The sequence below is a fragment of the Paramacrobiotus metropolitanus genome, unplaced genomic scaffold (assembly GCF_019649055.1).
Source record: "Paramacrobiotus metropolitanus isolate TYO unplaced genomic scaffold, Prichtersi_v1.0 Parri_scaffold0000001, whole genome shotgun sequence".
Taxonomy (NCBI): domain Eukaryota; kingdom Metazoa; phylum Tardigrada; class Eutardigrada; order Parachela; family Macrobiotidae; genus Paramacrobiotus; species Paramacrobiotus metropolitanus.
The window spans coordinates 3,297,048-3,312,808 of record NW_026570221.1 but is presented as its reverse complement, the minus strand read 5'-3'; the positions used below and the strand labels follow the sequence as shown (position 1 = coordinate 3,312,808).

At 43.5% G+C, this 15,761-nt stretch overlaps 3 protein-coding genes across 4 annotated transcripts; 1 reads left to right on the top strand and 2 right to left on the bottom strand.

Moving 5' to 3' along the window:
* Window positions 1-483: 483 nt before the first annotated feature.
* LOC129581442 (uncharacterized) lies at window positions 484-3,608 on the bottom strand. The gene is made up of 5 exons (XM_055472515.1): window positions 3,490-3,608; window positions 3,343-3,408; window positions 3,140-3,259; window positions 2,995-3,060; window positions 484-1,649 (listed from the first exon to the last, which is right to left on the bottom strand). Exons 1-5 carry the CDS (start codon window positions 3,548-3,550, stop codon window positions 484-486), a joined length of 1,479 nt encoding a protein of 492 aa, XP_055328490.1. The 5' UTR covers window positions 3,551-3,608.
* Window positions 3,609-9,518: 5,910 nt separating this feature from the next.
* Window positions 9,519-11,013, top strand: LOC129581075 (uncharacterized). The gene is made up of 3 exons (XM_055471949.1): window positions 9,519-9,676; window positions 9,805-10,084; window positions 10,346-11,013. Exons 1-3 carry the CDS (start codon window positions 9,641-9,643, stop codon window positions 10,753-10,755), a joined length of 726 nt encoding a protein of 241 aa, XP_055327924.1. The 5' UTR covers window positions 9,519-9,640; the 3' UTR covers window positions 10,756-11,013.
* Window positions 11,014-11,511: 498 nt separating this feature from the next.
* On the bottom strand, window positions 11,512-15,373 carry LOC129598072 (uncharacterized). 2 transcript variants are annotated; one of them, XR_008691662.1, is made up of 3 exons: window positions 15,193-15,373; window positions 13,399-14,445; window positions 11,512-12,639 (listed from the first exon to the last, which is right to left on the bottom strand). XR_008691662.1 is itself a non-coding variant. In XM_055495853.1 (2 exons), exons 1-2 carry the CDS (start codon window positions 15,266-15,268, stop codon window positions 13,472-13,474), a joined length of 1,050 nt encoding a protein of 349 aa, XP_055351828.1. In that variant the 5' UTR covers window positions 15,269-15,373; the 3' UTR covers window positions 12,965-13,471. The 2 variants fall into 2 exon arrangements, 1 of the variants encoding a protein (XP_055351828.1); XM_055495853.1 differs by lacking the exon at window positions 11,512-12,639 and having other exon boundaries at window positions 12,965-14,445.
* Between the last annotated feature and the right edge of the window lie 388 nt (window positions 15,374-15,761).

Here is a 15,761-nt window from a genome sequence, read left to right as displayed (position 1 = left end):
GACAGCGTATTCTGGCCGAGCGGAATCAGCGTTTTATGAGAAAGTATAGACGCGTAGAACCGTTATACGAGTATGCTGTTAATTTTATGGTTGCTACACAGACTGATGTAAAGATGACTTTAACAAAAAAGTTGTAAAGCGTTCATTTGTAAACAGTCTTCTTCGTATTAAAACGATGTTTTTAAAGCGAAGCAACTATGATTACGATCACCTGAATCAGGAAACAGCAGTATAGTGTGCGTCAGATCGCAGGGCTAAATTTATTACAAAGCGCAGTAAAAACGGAAGAAGAACCAAGACTAAAATCGGATTTAAGGAATATGGGCAGCTTTCGATAATTTGTCTAGTCATGCTACGCTCAGGCCTCAGGGTAAGCTAGTCAGAACAGGTGGTCACATATGGTGAACCGCTTTGACAACATTCATCCGCTTTAATATTATAGAAGCGGAAGTTGCTAAACTCCACAACAGCCCTTTGTCCCAATTACAGAGTGGTTCCATCATCAAACACAATTTTTCCGCCCACACTCAACGGTACCGTGCCAGTATAACCGGAATTCCTCCTTGTCAACGAAATATTTCCGCTGCATACCGGCGCATCTTGACGGAGGACTTGCAGATTAACACGATACACGGGTCTCGGGTTCAGGTGAACTTTAAAATCCTCATCGCTGACGTACATTTCGTAATTGTTAATCGCCGCATAAAAAGCTTCCCTTAACGGACGTGGAGCTGGAAAGTTAAACCGGTAGGGAACCATCTGCCGCACCCAGATACGATTCGTGCCGAGAATGCTGTCCAATCGACGTGCCTTGATATCGGGGCGCTCCGTCGGCCAGTACGTGGCTGCCCACATATCCGCCGTAAAGTTTTTGGTGGTGGTGGTATTAAACGGGAAAACAGCCGACATTTCACTGACCAAGCTGTCCCTCTCGACATCCTCAACGAACTCGTCTCCACCCAACATCTTTTCAACAGATGCTGCAACGACCGTTTTAGTGAAACTGGCGTATTCGCTGGATTGCATGTAAATGTAGTTGTGCCCGCTTGCGAAGCGTTCCGCCATTGCGTTGACAATCGTGTTGTTTGGAAGATATTTGGTATCGATGCAGAACGGAGCCGTGCGAACACGTGGGGCGGTTACTGCCAGGGACACGAACAGGCGCGACGCAAACTGCGCGCTGTCGTTGCGCAGCGCGGTCAACTGTTTGTTGTAGGCTGCGTCCGTTGGATAGCACAGGCGCACGGAAGCCGTCGGTGGGATGGTGGTCATGGGCTGCCAAAGACTAGTTGTTATCGTTGGGGTGGAGTCATTGGTTGAGTGCCCCAGCAGCATCCATTGCAACTTCAACGGGAAGACCCTGGAATAAGCTCCCACTGCTAGATTCATGTACAAGTCCCAGTAGTACCGCACGTTGCTGGAGGATGTACAGCTCGACGGTGTACAGAGTTTCATTATGATGCGGAGGCACCTCGTATTGCTCTCGACGCTCACTGACACCGAACCGGGATCTCTGGCGAACTCAGGCGGCATCAGAGTTGCGGCCGGTGCGTAGAAAAGCGGCGTCCTATCGGATGTCGTGTTGAAGACTTGCATTTGGAGGCTGGCGTAGGGCAGTGTAATCGTCGGCTGGGTCAAGTTGGTTAAGCCTGCAAATGCAAAACTTTTATGTCTTCTGATTGCTTTGTATCATAGGGTTTTCCTAAGTTAAAAAGGACAGACCGTGCTGTATCTTTATTGATGTTACATGATGACTGTAAGCGGATGGTACAATCAAGGTGAATGGGTACACCCTACACCCTATCCACCTTGGTACATTGCTAGCATGCATACGAGGACAATTGGGTGCTGTGAACATAACCTTATTTTGATAAATTATTTTGATAAAAATGCTATCCGCAAGTGTTTCACCGTCTATTTCGACAAACAATTAATATGTACTCGTACTGGATGCTGTGCGTTTTAAACTTAGATTTAATTTAAAATTCAGACCGTGATTCCAGTAGTGTTGCGAGCCGCTGACTAGTCGGATGTTCATTGCACCCTAATCGTCAAGGGTATGTTCACAGCACCCAATTGTCCTCGTACAGATGGTGATACAGTAGATGACTATAGATGATACAGTAGTGCAGAGCTTTTATGGTGGGCAAAACCAAACACGGTCCACCGCTCCCTAGAGTAGTACTGCTGCCGTCACCCGGCTGGAGTGTGACGTTGTAGCTGGACATGACGCTTCTGTACCGCGCCAGATTCAGCCAAATGTATTGCCGTAACAGTGGGTGACGGGAACGGTGGAACGCGTTTACTTTCGCCATTATATAGGTACAGATAGATGGAAGTAGACGTGAATATCTAGAGGGTATTCCGGGTTGCTTAGAAGTCCGTCACAGACCTAGGTATATGTTTAGATTGTGAACATGTGGTCACATCACGATCACACCATGGTCGTCACATGACACTTTCCGGAATGGCATCGACGCAAACTCGTATACTTTACTACAAACCCGGCCCATAATTTCAGACCGCTGTAAGACCGTGGGATGTTTCAGAGACGTTTTAGACCGTTTTAGACGTTTTAGACCTATAAGACGCGGGATATTTCAGAGACGTAGGCTTGAGTCATTCAGGATGCTCTACGCCAGTGCATCTAGTGTTGACTACGTAGATAAAATGTAGCCTTACCGTGCGGTATTCACTGTGTCGCGCTTACGGCGGTCTAAAATTCTCGGGCCGGGCTTGTATTTCGGCTACACAACGCTCTGGAGTTGATAGTTTTGCCGAAATCTACTTTCTGGTGTCGGCGATGGTGCCAAGCTTCTTGAAGTAGTTTTGGCTAGCAGAGTTCGTAAGCAGTCAAAATGACGAAACGTTGGGGTAGTAAAGAAACGATTCCTTAAGCTTACTATAGGTTAGCGCAGGTTTAAAGAGCTTGTTGACTTGTACTAAAGTAATGCGCCATCCTGTTTGGATTTTATTTTAAGCAAGTCCACTTACCAATGTCCGCGCTCTGAGTGGTATCGGTGGCAGAAGATTTATCCTCCCACTCGTCTTCATCAGATTCTGTGGAGCGAGCGTAGCACAAATGTACTGACAATGGGTTGCTGTTTACACTGAATGTTTTTTGAGTAACTGTACCCACCATAGCCAGCCGATGTCTGCCCTTTGGCCGTCGACGTAGGTGCCACGCTGTTTGGAATACTGGTGGCAGCGGTGGCGACTGCAGCAGATGCCGATTTCTTTGCAGCAACAACTTCGTTATCTACGATACAGATACGGTAAGGACGCTGCATATAAGGAATGCCACAGCCCATTGCAATTAAGCGTTGATGGAGGCCCACTTACCACTATCCGCGCTCTGACTGGTATTCTTGGAAGATGATGTGCCGTCCTTTCCAGATACTCTGCTGTCTGTAGTTCACAAGTTTAGTGATAAGAATACACCTTATGGTTGTTATATATACTGGTTGCTTTAGGACTAGCTGTACTCACCGCACAGTGCCGTGTAAACGAGCAGGGAAATGAGCATTACAATGTACTGGAAACGGCCCATTTTACGAAGTAGACAATAGATGAAAAGTACTGTAATCAAAACTGTGACACCACACACCGGTTCAGTACACTAATGGAAACGACGTTGTGTGCTTATATAGAGCGCAGCAGCGTGTGACTTAGGCTTGCAAAGCTACAGATGTTTTAGGGCACATTTGTATTCTGTATTAACGACGCATAAGTGCCGGTAATACGGTATTCCGAAATCTTGTATGACAGACCAGATTAGCTCTGCATCTTGATGGCGATGCATAAACGTTATTACAATATTATTATGATGCATATGTGCTCCAAGGGTTTTGTGGTGGTCGTTGCTGATTTATGATATGCCTTAGTTCCGTAACCATACGTTGGTGCGAGGTACTTATTGAATTAGATTCTGACAAACTGGCCGTGTGAGTCATACTGGCATTACCAACGGCTTTTTTCATCAGCCCAACAAGGAACATATATCCGTATAGCACTTCTTCGAATGTCTAACGAGGCTTGCATGCACAGACTGTATTGCACCGTAAGCGAAAAGCTGTCACGCTCATTCCGGCATCGCTGGTGTTAACGAGGTATTTATTGTAATTAATTACGAGTACTTCCTGGATAATGCAATCTGGGAAGATATGCCATATTAGAACGATGCTCTTGAAGCATCTCAACTGGAATTGCTTATACAGCGCTTCCAGGAAGCAGACGACTGTTCAGGTTGGAAAAGGATGCAAGGTCGCGAAGCAGCTATGATTACTTACTGATTGCCAGAATCGAGAAACACCAGTTTGCTGTGCGGCCAGATTGCAGGCCTCCTTTATCAGAATGACGTCCCGTACGAACGGAAGAAGAAATTAAGCCAAAATCAGGTTTAGAAATACCTGTAGAATGGGCAGATTCCGATAATTTCTAGACATGCTGCGCTTATGGCAAGCTGGTCAGAACAGGTAGTCAGACATGATGAACCGCTTAGTCAACATTCATCCGCTGTAGTATGGACCCGGCCATATGCCTGTGTCTAACTGTTGACTTAGTTCTTGGAAGCAGAAGGTAAACTGCTGGATATGATACATAAAATTCTATCAAGGTTGTAATGAAAACAGAACAGCCTTAGAGAAATGAGGGGCAAGTATTAAAAATTGGGTATGCCTGCAGCAGATCTGGACTAGCTCCAACAATGTGTTTGCCCCAGGCGTCATCTTGTTCCCGGGTACGCAACTTCAAGTAACCTGTCACGCGCAAAGGAGCATACTGCTCTTTTATTGATCGTGAACTAAACCAGGTAACAATGACAAACAAGCAATTAAGTAATACAACATCATGCAGATGTCCTGGCAGATGTCCTGCAGATTCTGGTTGAGTACGAATGCTGCGGTCCGCATCAACCCCCACAGAGATGTGTTTCAGTTTTCTACCCTAACCACCACTTCCCTCTCCGGGACTGCCAGCCTGAGCAGGAAGTTGATGATTAAGTGTTGCTAATAGCAATAATTTGTGTACGACAGAATACTACTACCCTAGTGTACCAGATGGGTCACACAGAGATAACTGAGATAACTTAAAGGCCACATTTAACTGGGCCACAAAGGCCCAGTTTAACTTAAAGGCCACATTTTGCTCCGGACGGGATGCCAAGATGACCTTTTGGTAGCACCACCTGTCTTCGTAGACTGAGCTTTTGTCGATCACCACCATTAGCGGCTGGTCGAAACAGGGATGAATGACCATGCTCGGTTTATGGTCGTCACAATACGTACCTGTGAAAGAAGACTGAAAATGTAAGTGTATCATTGTTTTCCGCGGATTAATTGAACTAGCCCAATAAAACTGCAAACGCTACGCTCATCTCTATCACATATGTGCTTTGATCGCCCGGAAAAACATATTTTCACTCAGAAAATTTGTTTGCGTGGGGCTTGTGCTCCATTAAACTCTTACTCACACAAGCGTACGTTTCGTTTTGTACTACATAAAAAAAGCAGCGTGTGCCACGTTTTACTGATCAAGCTGAACTTATTGCACAAAGTGCTGACAAAGGCTACTTGATTGCCCTTTTATGGTATTAACGTTACATATGTACGAAACGGAGAAGAGATCACTATCCCAACTTCGTCCATGGCCCAGAATGGAAATACGATGTTACCTGCGTTATGAACACGACTGGAAGGCGGGTCTGTTTGTAGGAAGTACCACTCGTCATACCAATACGGTTCATCCATAACTTTCTTGTTAATAGTCTCCAAACTGGTGATTTTATCATAAACGGGTGTACAAGTATTCCAGAAACGGTTCAAAGCGAACAGATCGTATTGGAACATAGCAGCGCTAAACAGGGTCGTGCAGGCGCTGCAAGAAGCCATTGTAGTTGGTTCGCATGCAAGCACGGATAATATCTCATGGTATGTAGTCCAGTTAAGGGTTGCACTAATTGAATTAAGAAAGAATGCTCAAATCAGTTGTGTTTTATACAGCAGCGTACCATATTGACGGCGTAGTGCCCGAAACACGCACCACGGAGCAAAGTAGGGCTAACCTTGTAATGGATGTGCGAGACATTCACTAGAGCGCCGGTTGCCGAGGAGTTGCTGGGGATTTGAGTAATATTCGGGTCACTGCACTGTGCTGTCGGTAATTGATAATTTGGCAACCTTTTCAAGCATTAAGTCCGGTGGTGTGGAAGAGGTCACACACTGTACAGACAAAAATATGATAATTCGATTCAACATTAACAAATGCGATAAACTGTATTCGTCAAGCACAGCAGACGGCGTCATACGGACCAAGTCAACGAAGTATATACGAGTATAATCAAGATTTATGAAGTAGAAGGAAAACTTTTATGCCTACTTCGCTTGGCCCATTATTTTAATCAGTACCGCTTTAGGGATCAATATATTAATCACTTTTACTGCATAGATGCAGTGCTGGTCTTACTGCATAGATTGCACACTGATAAGCTGCGTAGGCTGCATAGACTGAATAGTAATGCATAGACTGCATTTCAGTCAGCCGTGGTTGTTCATGTAGCCGCCCGCCACAGAGGCTCTCAGTTCGGTAAAGTGATTAATATATTGATCCCTAAAGTGGTACTGATTGAAATAATGGGCAAGGCGAAGTATGCATCTGTAAATGACTGTAATTCACCACTTACTTCAAACCAGTCCTCGAAGGGCTGATCAGTCCTGTACAGAGGTTGTCCATACCAAGAATCACGAAATGTACTACAGCCGCACAACAGCACACCGCTCAAGGTGATAGCGATGACCGCAATAACGGTTGACATTCTTTGATTGAAGAAGCTTAACCAATCACGACGTTGCGAGTACAGATCATACAAAATCTATCTAGATCCACTTCTAGCACTGTTGACTAAATTATGACAATTCCACAAGGAATTATGATATGATAATATTATTACGGTTCTGTTCTACTTGGCTCAAATACGCAAGAGACCCGAGTGATTTTGGCAACCAGAAGCTGGACTCAGCAATCAGCGCATCACAAATCAACCGGTATTCTTGTTATTCGATAAGGCAGTAAGTGACGGACATTGCGTTCAACCGGAGAAGGCAACGCGTTTCGAGTGGATGATAACATGTTTGCCTCAATTTCTTTTGTTTTTGACAGCTCCTGAGCACTGCGTGGCACTGGCAACGCCAGTATATTGCAGAAGCCGGTCAGTCAGAATAACCACTTTTCTTGCGGACAGCCGAAAACATCCGCGACAGCAATTACAGACGAAGGCAAACGATTTCTGGGAGAGGTCGAATATGCAAAGTAGCGGGCACGTTGCTTAACTGGAGCTACAGTAGAAGCTTGTTTCAAGTGGTTTCAACGCACCGATGTTATTAGTCACATTCTGCCCACAGTTACAAGTAAGGGAAACACAACCTTTTTAATACAAAAAAGATTTCTTCGAAAATCGTTTAATGGACTTAAAATCGATGCAAAACAAGTATTTTTATTGGATTTCCAAGCATTTTTGCAGCGGAATCGCTCATTCACTTCCAGTTTTTTTGTAATTTGAAGTCAGTGATTTACGATAATGGATCCGCACAAAAAAATCTGTCTCGCTGCACATGAAGTGTTATTCAAACACTCCGATAGCACCAAAACATGCAAGAATGAGAATGTACAAGCTTGTCCGGTAATTTCTGCCGGTTCAATACAGCGAAGTACACAAGTTTGCGTGTTACGCCAAACTCTATGCTACGGCGCGCCACGCCACACTGCTTAAATACGTAACATGCATCTGGCTGGTAGGTAGCTTGGTGCACGCCAGATAATTTAATGAGAATAACAGTAACTGCCTGGCTGAATGTGGTTAGAAAACGGTCGGTGTAGTAATGGACAATCTATCTGCGGAGCGCATTTAGGCAGTCCGATAAGCGTAGTGACGTGGCCACCATTTTAAGCGCAAATTTCGCGCTAGCTGTACCCTTTACGACAGAAATTGCCGGACAGCTTGTACAGCAGATGTACTACAGCCGCGGCTTATGTTCGGTACACAAATGCCACCGTCTGTCAGCCGAAACATTTGTAATTGCGTTTTATCGGCAGGAAGCGGGCTGAACCTCCGGTCCACCCATAGGTGGTGGAGGTAGAGCAGTTGATGTCCAAGAATCGGATCCACCAGCATGCAAACGTGTTGCAGATTTAGCTTAAATGTTCATTGTTTCTTAAGCTTGTTCTCAGCTTTATGTCCGCTTGTTTTTCCCTTACAGCTCCAAAAAATTGTGCTCAGAGAGCACAAAATGCGCTAGCATAAACAAGCATGTGAAGGTGATCATCAAGATCGGAATTGGTGTTCATGAGTTCTCAATATTCCCCTCTACAGTGTAATTAATTTTATATTTATATAATATTTATATGTATTTATAATTACGTATCTATATCTGTATTTATATTTCTCTACTTTTATAAAAAGAATTTCTATATCTGCATTTACATTTTCTATATTTATATTTTATCTATGTATTTTTGTATTTCATCTATTTTTATTTTCATATACAAAGGACATACCAAAAGTTTTTTTCCCTATTTTGCCTGGTTCTCGTTTGAAGTGATGCATCCACGATATATTTTTTGTTGCATAACTAATTCCCTAGGCTATCGAAGGAAAAAATAATTTTAACTATCGATGAAGAACTGGCCAGACGAAAAATTGTCTAGCCGGTGCTAGTTCGGGCAGCCTAACGACTTCCATCAGCCAAAATTTAGTTCTTTTAGCGCCACTTCTCTCCTCCTTGACGGTTTTAATTAAAATTTATGTTATTGAATTCTAGTGCTGTCCTTGTTTTTGTCCTAGTGTGAAAACGTTTCTAAACCTTCCGCAAAAAAAGGATAATTTTTTTAGAACGACGCACATTTTCCTCGTTTTCCGCTTTCCTGCTTTTCTGAACTTCTGATTCTTTTCATAAAAAAAAACTGTAATTTTTGTTGACTCCATTGCATTTTAGCCAAGAGTTATTTTTTCGCCAGGCTATCGACTACGAATTTTTTTCACAAAACTTTAATATTTATTGCCCATTTTCCGGGTTTTGGCATCTGGTCGTGAACAGTTTTAATTGTTTTAAAAAACCATTCGGGGTTTTATATTTTTCTTTCTTAAGTTGTTCTGAAAGAAAGAAGAATTTCAAACATGAAAACAGATTGTGCTTCTTGAATTACGAACGGGGAGAATGATAACAAAACAAAACTGATGCGAGGGAACCACAGTAGAAGGCGCCAGAAACTATCAACCGTCTTTTCTTTGCATTTTCTCAACCGCATCGAATAAAATCTAAAGTAAATTTTCTACTGACTAGTCGATTAATGGTATTTATGAAAATATTAAAGAGAAGAGCTGAAAGAGTCTGCGGGAAAACATATAAAATAGGGAAAAAAACTTTTGGTATCCCCTTTGTATTTGTGGGCATCATTTAGCGAAGCCACACTTCTGCCGCTGCATACGTACTTACGCGAAAAACCTCTGCATCTTGTACAGTGCTCCATCGATCCCGCACATAAGGATGAACTGTTCAAAAAAATTGCAAATATCGACACAGACCCGTTGAAAGACTGCAGTGTGCCGACAATCGCCGAAATCAGCAGCGGAACAACGGAATCTGGAATGGCGGTGAATGTAACGTACCAGTTCAATTATACTGTAAGCCCATCATACGTGCAGTGCTGTCCCGTAAACATCTCCTTTAATAAGCAGTCTTCAATATGCTGTTTAACGTTTAACTGTTCGTTTCGCATGCAACCTGTTTACGTGCTCGTTCTGGTTTGTAGTGTCGTCGCCCCTTTAAGGCAGGTTCATCTCCGTGGTCTTGCAAGGGAAAGGAGGATTTACTGTGCACTCCGGAGAGATACTGTGCATGTTGCTCAGACATATACAAGGAACTGGCCTGTCAATATAAGGTTTACGCTTTGAGCCGTTTCTGGGACACGTGCGCATCCCCTTCGGATGAAATACCGAAGCTGGAGCCTATTGATAGGGACGATAACGATGAGCCGAGCTTTTTTTCCGGTGTGATGCACAGCCCGAATTACTATCATGATCCTGAGACAGGTAAATTCTTTCCATCATACGACAGCAGAGTTTTAGATCGTGTTGTACTTAATTTTTGTTCACTTTCGTCGCCTGAAGGCTTAAAGCGTAAAGACCTGGTTCTTTCCCGTACACGTAGTTTGTGTAACGCAGACTAGCGCACCGGTTGAGTGGGTATATTTCGACAGCCCACCCGCGCTTCCCGCGTGCTGGTTTCCCGCATACAAACTCTGTGGCGCAACATGAACGAGTGGTGTTTACATCGTATGTCTTTGTTGACAGGTATGCCGTACTGTGACGAGGGAAAAGTGAGCATGGTCATCCATCCTTGCTGTGTACCGATGGTCATGATGGTGATCTCGAAAGGTTATAACTGCCTCCAGAAGGTCATATGCGGTACCCGTCCAGAACAGGCTGTGATGTTCAAGTTTGCGCGCGGCGGCTGGCCATATGCCCAGATCGATGCCTGGTCGGGATCACTCAACGACGCCTGGGACAGGCTGGAATCGTATAAAAGACATTACTTGAACATAGCGATTAACAAACTGGATACCTGCATGAATGCAACTAACGGTGCCCAAAATCAGTGCGAACAGTGCAAAGCGCAAAAGGAAGTGCAGAGACTGTACATTATCGGAAATACCGTACAAGAGCCTAAAAGAAATCGGACACATGTATTGTGGATCGCATAATTGTTGGTGTTATTAGTTTCTTTGAAGTAACGGGTTCTTTCTACCACCATCGCCAGCGCAGACCAGGAGCTAAACCACCGTTTATTATTGCTTTATTAAATCGCTAAACCTCGCATCGCATCGCATCGCTATTGCTTTATTTAATCGCTTTATTAAATCGCTAATCGCTAAACAACCTCAATCACTATATGCCACATATTTCCATTCTTTACGGTGTCTGGCGTCTTTGCTGTGACGCATATATAACAATTCGTTTGTTTCCCGGAAATAACAAAAACAATCCCGCAAAAATGTGAAAAGTACAAAATAATTAAACAAATGTATGCGAATCAATAAAAAGCATTACGTAACTCTACCCATATTCCTTTTATATTTCTAAAAACAATATCACAACCCAAAAAACCACCTACTCCGTCCCTGTGCAAAAAACCTCTCTAAAGGAATAAAATCACTAAAACCGCAACCCAACTGCCGTCAAGGCTGTCGGTGCTTGAAAATTTTTGTTAAGCATGAAAACTTTTAAAACCATTTTTCTGCAGTGTTATAGCTCAACGATGCACTGAAATCTTTTGGCATCTTGTGTTAATTTTTTATGGTAGAAGTTTTCAACAATGACAAACACTTCAGCAAGTTAGCTTCAGTTTCAGTTTTTGCTGTAAAGTGCATTCTGACATGGATCCATATTTTCATATTTCTTTCACGTTTGTACAGGTATATTGGAAAGTATAATATTAACATTAATAAATTTGCAACAAAAGAACTCTTAATGGGCAATAGCCACCACGATAACAACAACTGCAAGCGCCGGTACACTACTTGATAGTTAAAATTTAAACATTAAAAAAACAACCAAAATCTCTATCTTCTCTTGGGTTAAAAGGTAACGTGCTCAAAACAGCCGTAGCATTTCCTTTTACAACGGCGAGACTAAAACGTTGCTTAATGAAAGCAGTAGAACGCGTTTCTCCAGTTAAGTCTCGAATTTTACGGCCCATGAAATGCAACAATTCACTGAAAGCGGGGCCAAATACTCCCAACGTCTCAATCACTAAAGGATAAAAAAGTTTCCATTTTCCACAAACGAATATGTCCGGCGCTTGGCATTTTCTGCGAGCTGAGCCACGTATCCAGCTTTCTTCGAGCTGCCGGTGACATGAGAGTCTGCGACCGTGCACCAACTGTTTACATCCCACACCAGTGGTTTCCCTTGGCGGACTGGAATCCAAGTCATCCCGTCGGGTCTTTTTCCGTCCTTGCTCGATAAGCCGGTCGGTCCTAGTTGACAGAGAAAACCGGCGCTTTCGCAACAATTTTTAGTAATACTGTACATTTCTTGGTGCCGCGCCCATCGTCCTTTGGTTGACTTATTGCAGGATAACCCGTGGTGTCCGTTAATTTCCATTTGCTTGCCGCATGCAATACAGTTGTGCGCCACTACCACTGGCAATCCAAACCGCAATGCGACACCGATTCGGACATCGTCGTCTCTAAGGAATGTTCCCAGACAAAGAGCAGGCAACGCATTTAACCAGGCTCCCGAGTCTTTGCTTAGTGCAGCCAGCAAAACAGCCCTGTTACGTTCGTTTCCTTCTGCACTCGACATCAACATGGAAATGTTCCGCTCGATCATTGGCGCATCCCACGCGTATTGAAATTTCCGAATAAAATCTGCTGGGGTTTCGCACTGCGTCCAGGACTCCAAAGCTGCTTCCGTTAGACACTCTTCAGTCGGCTGGTAGAATTCAGAGACGATAGGCAGCACAGAGTACACCGATGCCAAATAGGCACAAACAGCTAGTGTCTCTATGCGGCGCGTCCCCAAACCTTCCCGCCGTACTGGAAGAGACATCTGCACACGTGAGCCAAATCTTCGAACGAACGCTCCTGGAGGCAATCCAAAACATTTTCTGACACCATATTCGGAATCTGCGTTATTATTTTAAGCAGCGAGCAGAATGCGAAAACAAATTTTTTTTGTCTGTGATTCCACTGGAACCATTCCAGTGCCACCACCCAAGGTAACACTGGGGTGGTTGGGGGCCGGCAGTCAGAGTTTTGTTTTGATTTTTTCAACTTTGAAAAGTGTTTTCTAAATCCGCTAATACTGAATCTGCAGTCGGATTGCGTTACATGAAAGAGGGTGATGTTTAAACTGAAAACGCTAATATCCTTACGAAGAGCTTTCACCTCAGCGGTTCCTGACGAACTAATTAAATTGATAATGCGTATTGCAACACAAGATCGTTCGGAAATATTTAGTCGTAGACAGTAGTAATAATATGCGCTTTTGCTACTGCTCCATCTCATGATGCTGTTGGAGATGTAGTTTCAGTGCAACGACTGCATGTCAGCCGTAATAGTTCATGAAGCCGCCCGCCACAAAGATTATCAAATCGTTCAAGTGATTAATATACTGATCGCTACAGCGGAACTGATTAAAATACTGGGCCAAGCGAAGTATTACAAAGATCGTTTAATAAAATATATATCAACGCAGAACAAGCATTTAGAAGTGCGCGAAGGTAAAAGTCCCGTGCGTGCATTTGTATAAGAACTTTAAGATACCTGTAAAATATTATTACGCCTCCCTTACCAGTTATTATTGCAAAGCTGAGTTAACCTATGCGATTGCACTTCACGTACCATCCATACGCACTAGATAATAAGCCCATATGCGCATTTATCTCCAAAGCAAGGCAGGAAAGGAAAGACAGAGTTAGCAGATAACATCAGAACAAGATGCGTTGTACGAAAACTCATTGCCTGCCCAGATATTCTCCAAGGTAATCTTTTTCGAACAATCCACGCTGAAGACCTCCGTATCGTTACCATTTCGCTTTACAGCTGTGGAAACGTAGTTGCCCACTATGAACACTTCACCGGCATCTTTTGCCTCGATCAAATCCGGCATCTGATTTAGGAAACGGCGCAACCAGGCAAATGAGCAGTCGCAGTGCAGATTATAAAGGTAATCGAGATAGTTAGCATTCACAGAGCTGTTGGCTCCGCTAGGATTTTTTGCACTAAATAACGCCAGGATTAGTTGTCTCTCCAGAACCAAGCTACGCAAATGTGGCAAATCAGTGAAGGTGCCCGGCTCCAGCATGTTTATCGTACATAAAGTTAACACAATCTGCCGTATTTGTGGCATTCGACCGAAATCAGACTTGCGGACCGCTTGATTGTGACAGTTATAAAGGGCAAAACTGTGGAGGTTGGGAATTGTACCCACTTCGTACACTCTGGCTGTAGTATTCGGCGAATAACAGCCAATAATGCCAATGTGTACGGTTTGGTTGCGAATGGGTTCGATGACGTCAACGGTAACCAAATCCTCTTTATCGGGTTCTTCATCCAAATGCAGCACTACTGCGCGTTGCGGACTGATTTGGCTTACTCTTTGGGTGGTTTTAACCAACTGCGATCGCGTTGGGTGGAGACACGGGACCTCCACGTACGTGTTCATCATCACGAATCGGCGGGGTGATTTTTCAGTTATGGCACATAAACGGGAGCCGGGAATCAACAAACACATGGATCCATTGGATCCAAGGGTGAAGTAAAGGTTGCATTCTTCTGCTGTGAATAAATCTCTTCGAAAGGGATACGATGGCACGACTGGAGCAAGCACGGTGGGGCGTGAAGTCAGGTTTTGTGAGAGGTAAGCGGACTTCGTGTACGTCGACGTAGCTGCAAAATATTTTGAACGAATGGGTAAGAGGACGATCTCTTCTTACAGTTTACGTAATAAAGTTTTTCTTGAAAATTAAATAGTGGTCTGTAGGAAGGTGATAACTGACTACCGTACTAACTGTACTAACGAACCAACTCAGATACTTCCGCAGTTGTTCATTCAGTGATGTCCACAAGATGTTCATAGATGTTCTGTACAACACTCGCTTATATAGCACAGTTGGTAACACAACACTCAAACATTAGTCAGCACTTCACCCAGAAGTCTGATCATCATTAGGGATAGGTGTACTGAGTGGACGTTCCACTCACTGATCAGCTATGAAGATAGTACACTCATAGAACAGTTACTGATTACGTACACGTAATACATTTCCAATCCTAACAGTTTTCAAAGGACACAGTTTTTGTACGATGAATAAAAAAATTTACTTTTAATGTATACGAATGCAAGTACACATAATGACTGAAGCGAAGTTATCATGTGTACTGTAGTTATTTGACGACGGTTCAATTTTTCCAAAAATTCCCTGTACTCTGTAAAAGCTGTGATCTACTTATTTAAAAAAAAAGGGAAGGAAATCGGTTTGTGGGAGCTGTAATTCAAGATTTTTCAACCGAACGACCGTAGTACAATGTAATACTCCAGGGTGACGGCAGCAGTTCAGAGAAACAGTTCGAGTAGACCAGTTATCCCGCTTATACTGTTGGGTGCTTTATCTCATCGAAAACATAATATCTTACCAAGACTGCTTTGGATGTAGAGCAAAATAAACAAGCCAAACCGCATTGCTTTCGTGTCGCGCCCTTCAATAAGCATTTTTGTACCAGCGGCAAACGAAAACTATCCCTGACAAACTTCCATTGATTACGAACCTGCGATCCATCTAATATTATAACAACATTTCCTGATCAGCAGTATATCACCCGCAAGCTAAACGTTGACTCCAGCGTTTTCAGTTCTCAGCGAGCCGAACAGTATGGCTGTACGTATGATCCAGGTTAACTATTATTCGGCTGCTTCACTTTGTGTATATTTAATTAGTGAGTGAGTGGGCTATCATATTTAGCCATCTCTCACCAGCTTTTTGAAAACCGGTCTTTTGCCCGGCAGATTTCCACTCACCGTATTTTATCAAATAGTGATCAGCGCTACTATTTTTTCATAAAGGTTTCGGATGAGGTCTTTATTTCGGACTTTTGCTTTTACCGTTTTTAAATATCACTAGGATTTTGTTTCGGGGTGGGTCACTATAAGTTCATAGCGGTAAGTCAGGGGGTCTGTATTTCGCGGAGGGCTTCTAAATCGGGGA

What these genes read in the sequence shown, in the direction of transcription:
- LOC129581442 (XM_055472515.1), bottom strand. Translation starts at nt 3,550, where the DNA reads ATGGGCCGTTTCCAGTACATTGTAATGCTCATTTCCCTGCTCGTTTAC. An exon ending in CGTTTACACGGCACTGTGCG is followed by an intron (nt 3,409 to 3,489) that starts GTGAGTACAGCT and finishes TGTGAACTACAG; the next exon opens with ACAGCAGAGTATCTGGAAAG. An exon ending in CACTCAGAGCGCGGACATTG is followed by an intron (nt 1,650 to 2,994) that starts GTAAGTGGACTT and finishes TTGCATTTGCAG; the next exon opens with GCTTAACCAACTTGACCCAG.
- LOC129581075 (XM_055471949.1), top strand. Translation starts at nt 9,641, where the DNA reads ATGGCGGTGAATGTAACGTACCAGTTCAATTATACT. An exon ending in CGTACCAGTTCAATTATACT is followed by an intron (nt 9,677 to 9,804) that starts GTAAGCCCATCA and finishes TCTGGTTTGTAG; the next exon opens with TGTCGTCGCCCCTTTAAGGC. An exon ending in CTATCATGATCCTGAGACAG is followed by an intron (nt 10,085 to 10,345) that starts GTAAATTCTTTC and finishes CTTTGTTGACAG; the next exon opens with GTATGCCGTACTGTGACGAG.
- LOC129598072 (XM_055495853.1), bottom strand. Translation starts at nt 15,268, where the DNA reads ATGCTTATTGAAGGGCGCGACACGAAAGCAATGCGGTTTGGCTTGTTT. An exon ending in CTACATCCAAAGCAGTCTTG is followed by an intron (nt 14,446 to 15,192) that starts GTAAGATATTAT and finishes AATATTTTGCAG; the next exon opens with CTACGTCGACGTACACGAAG.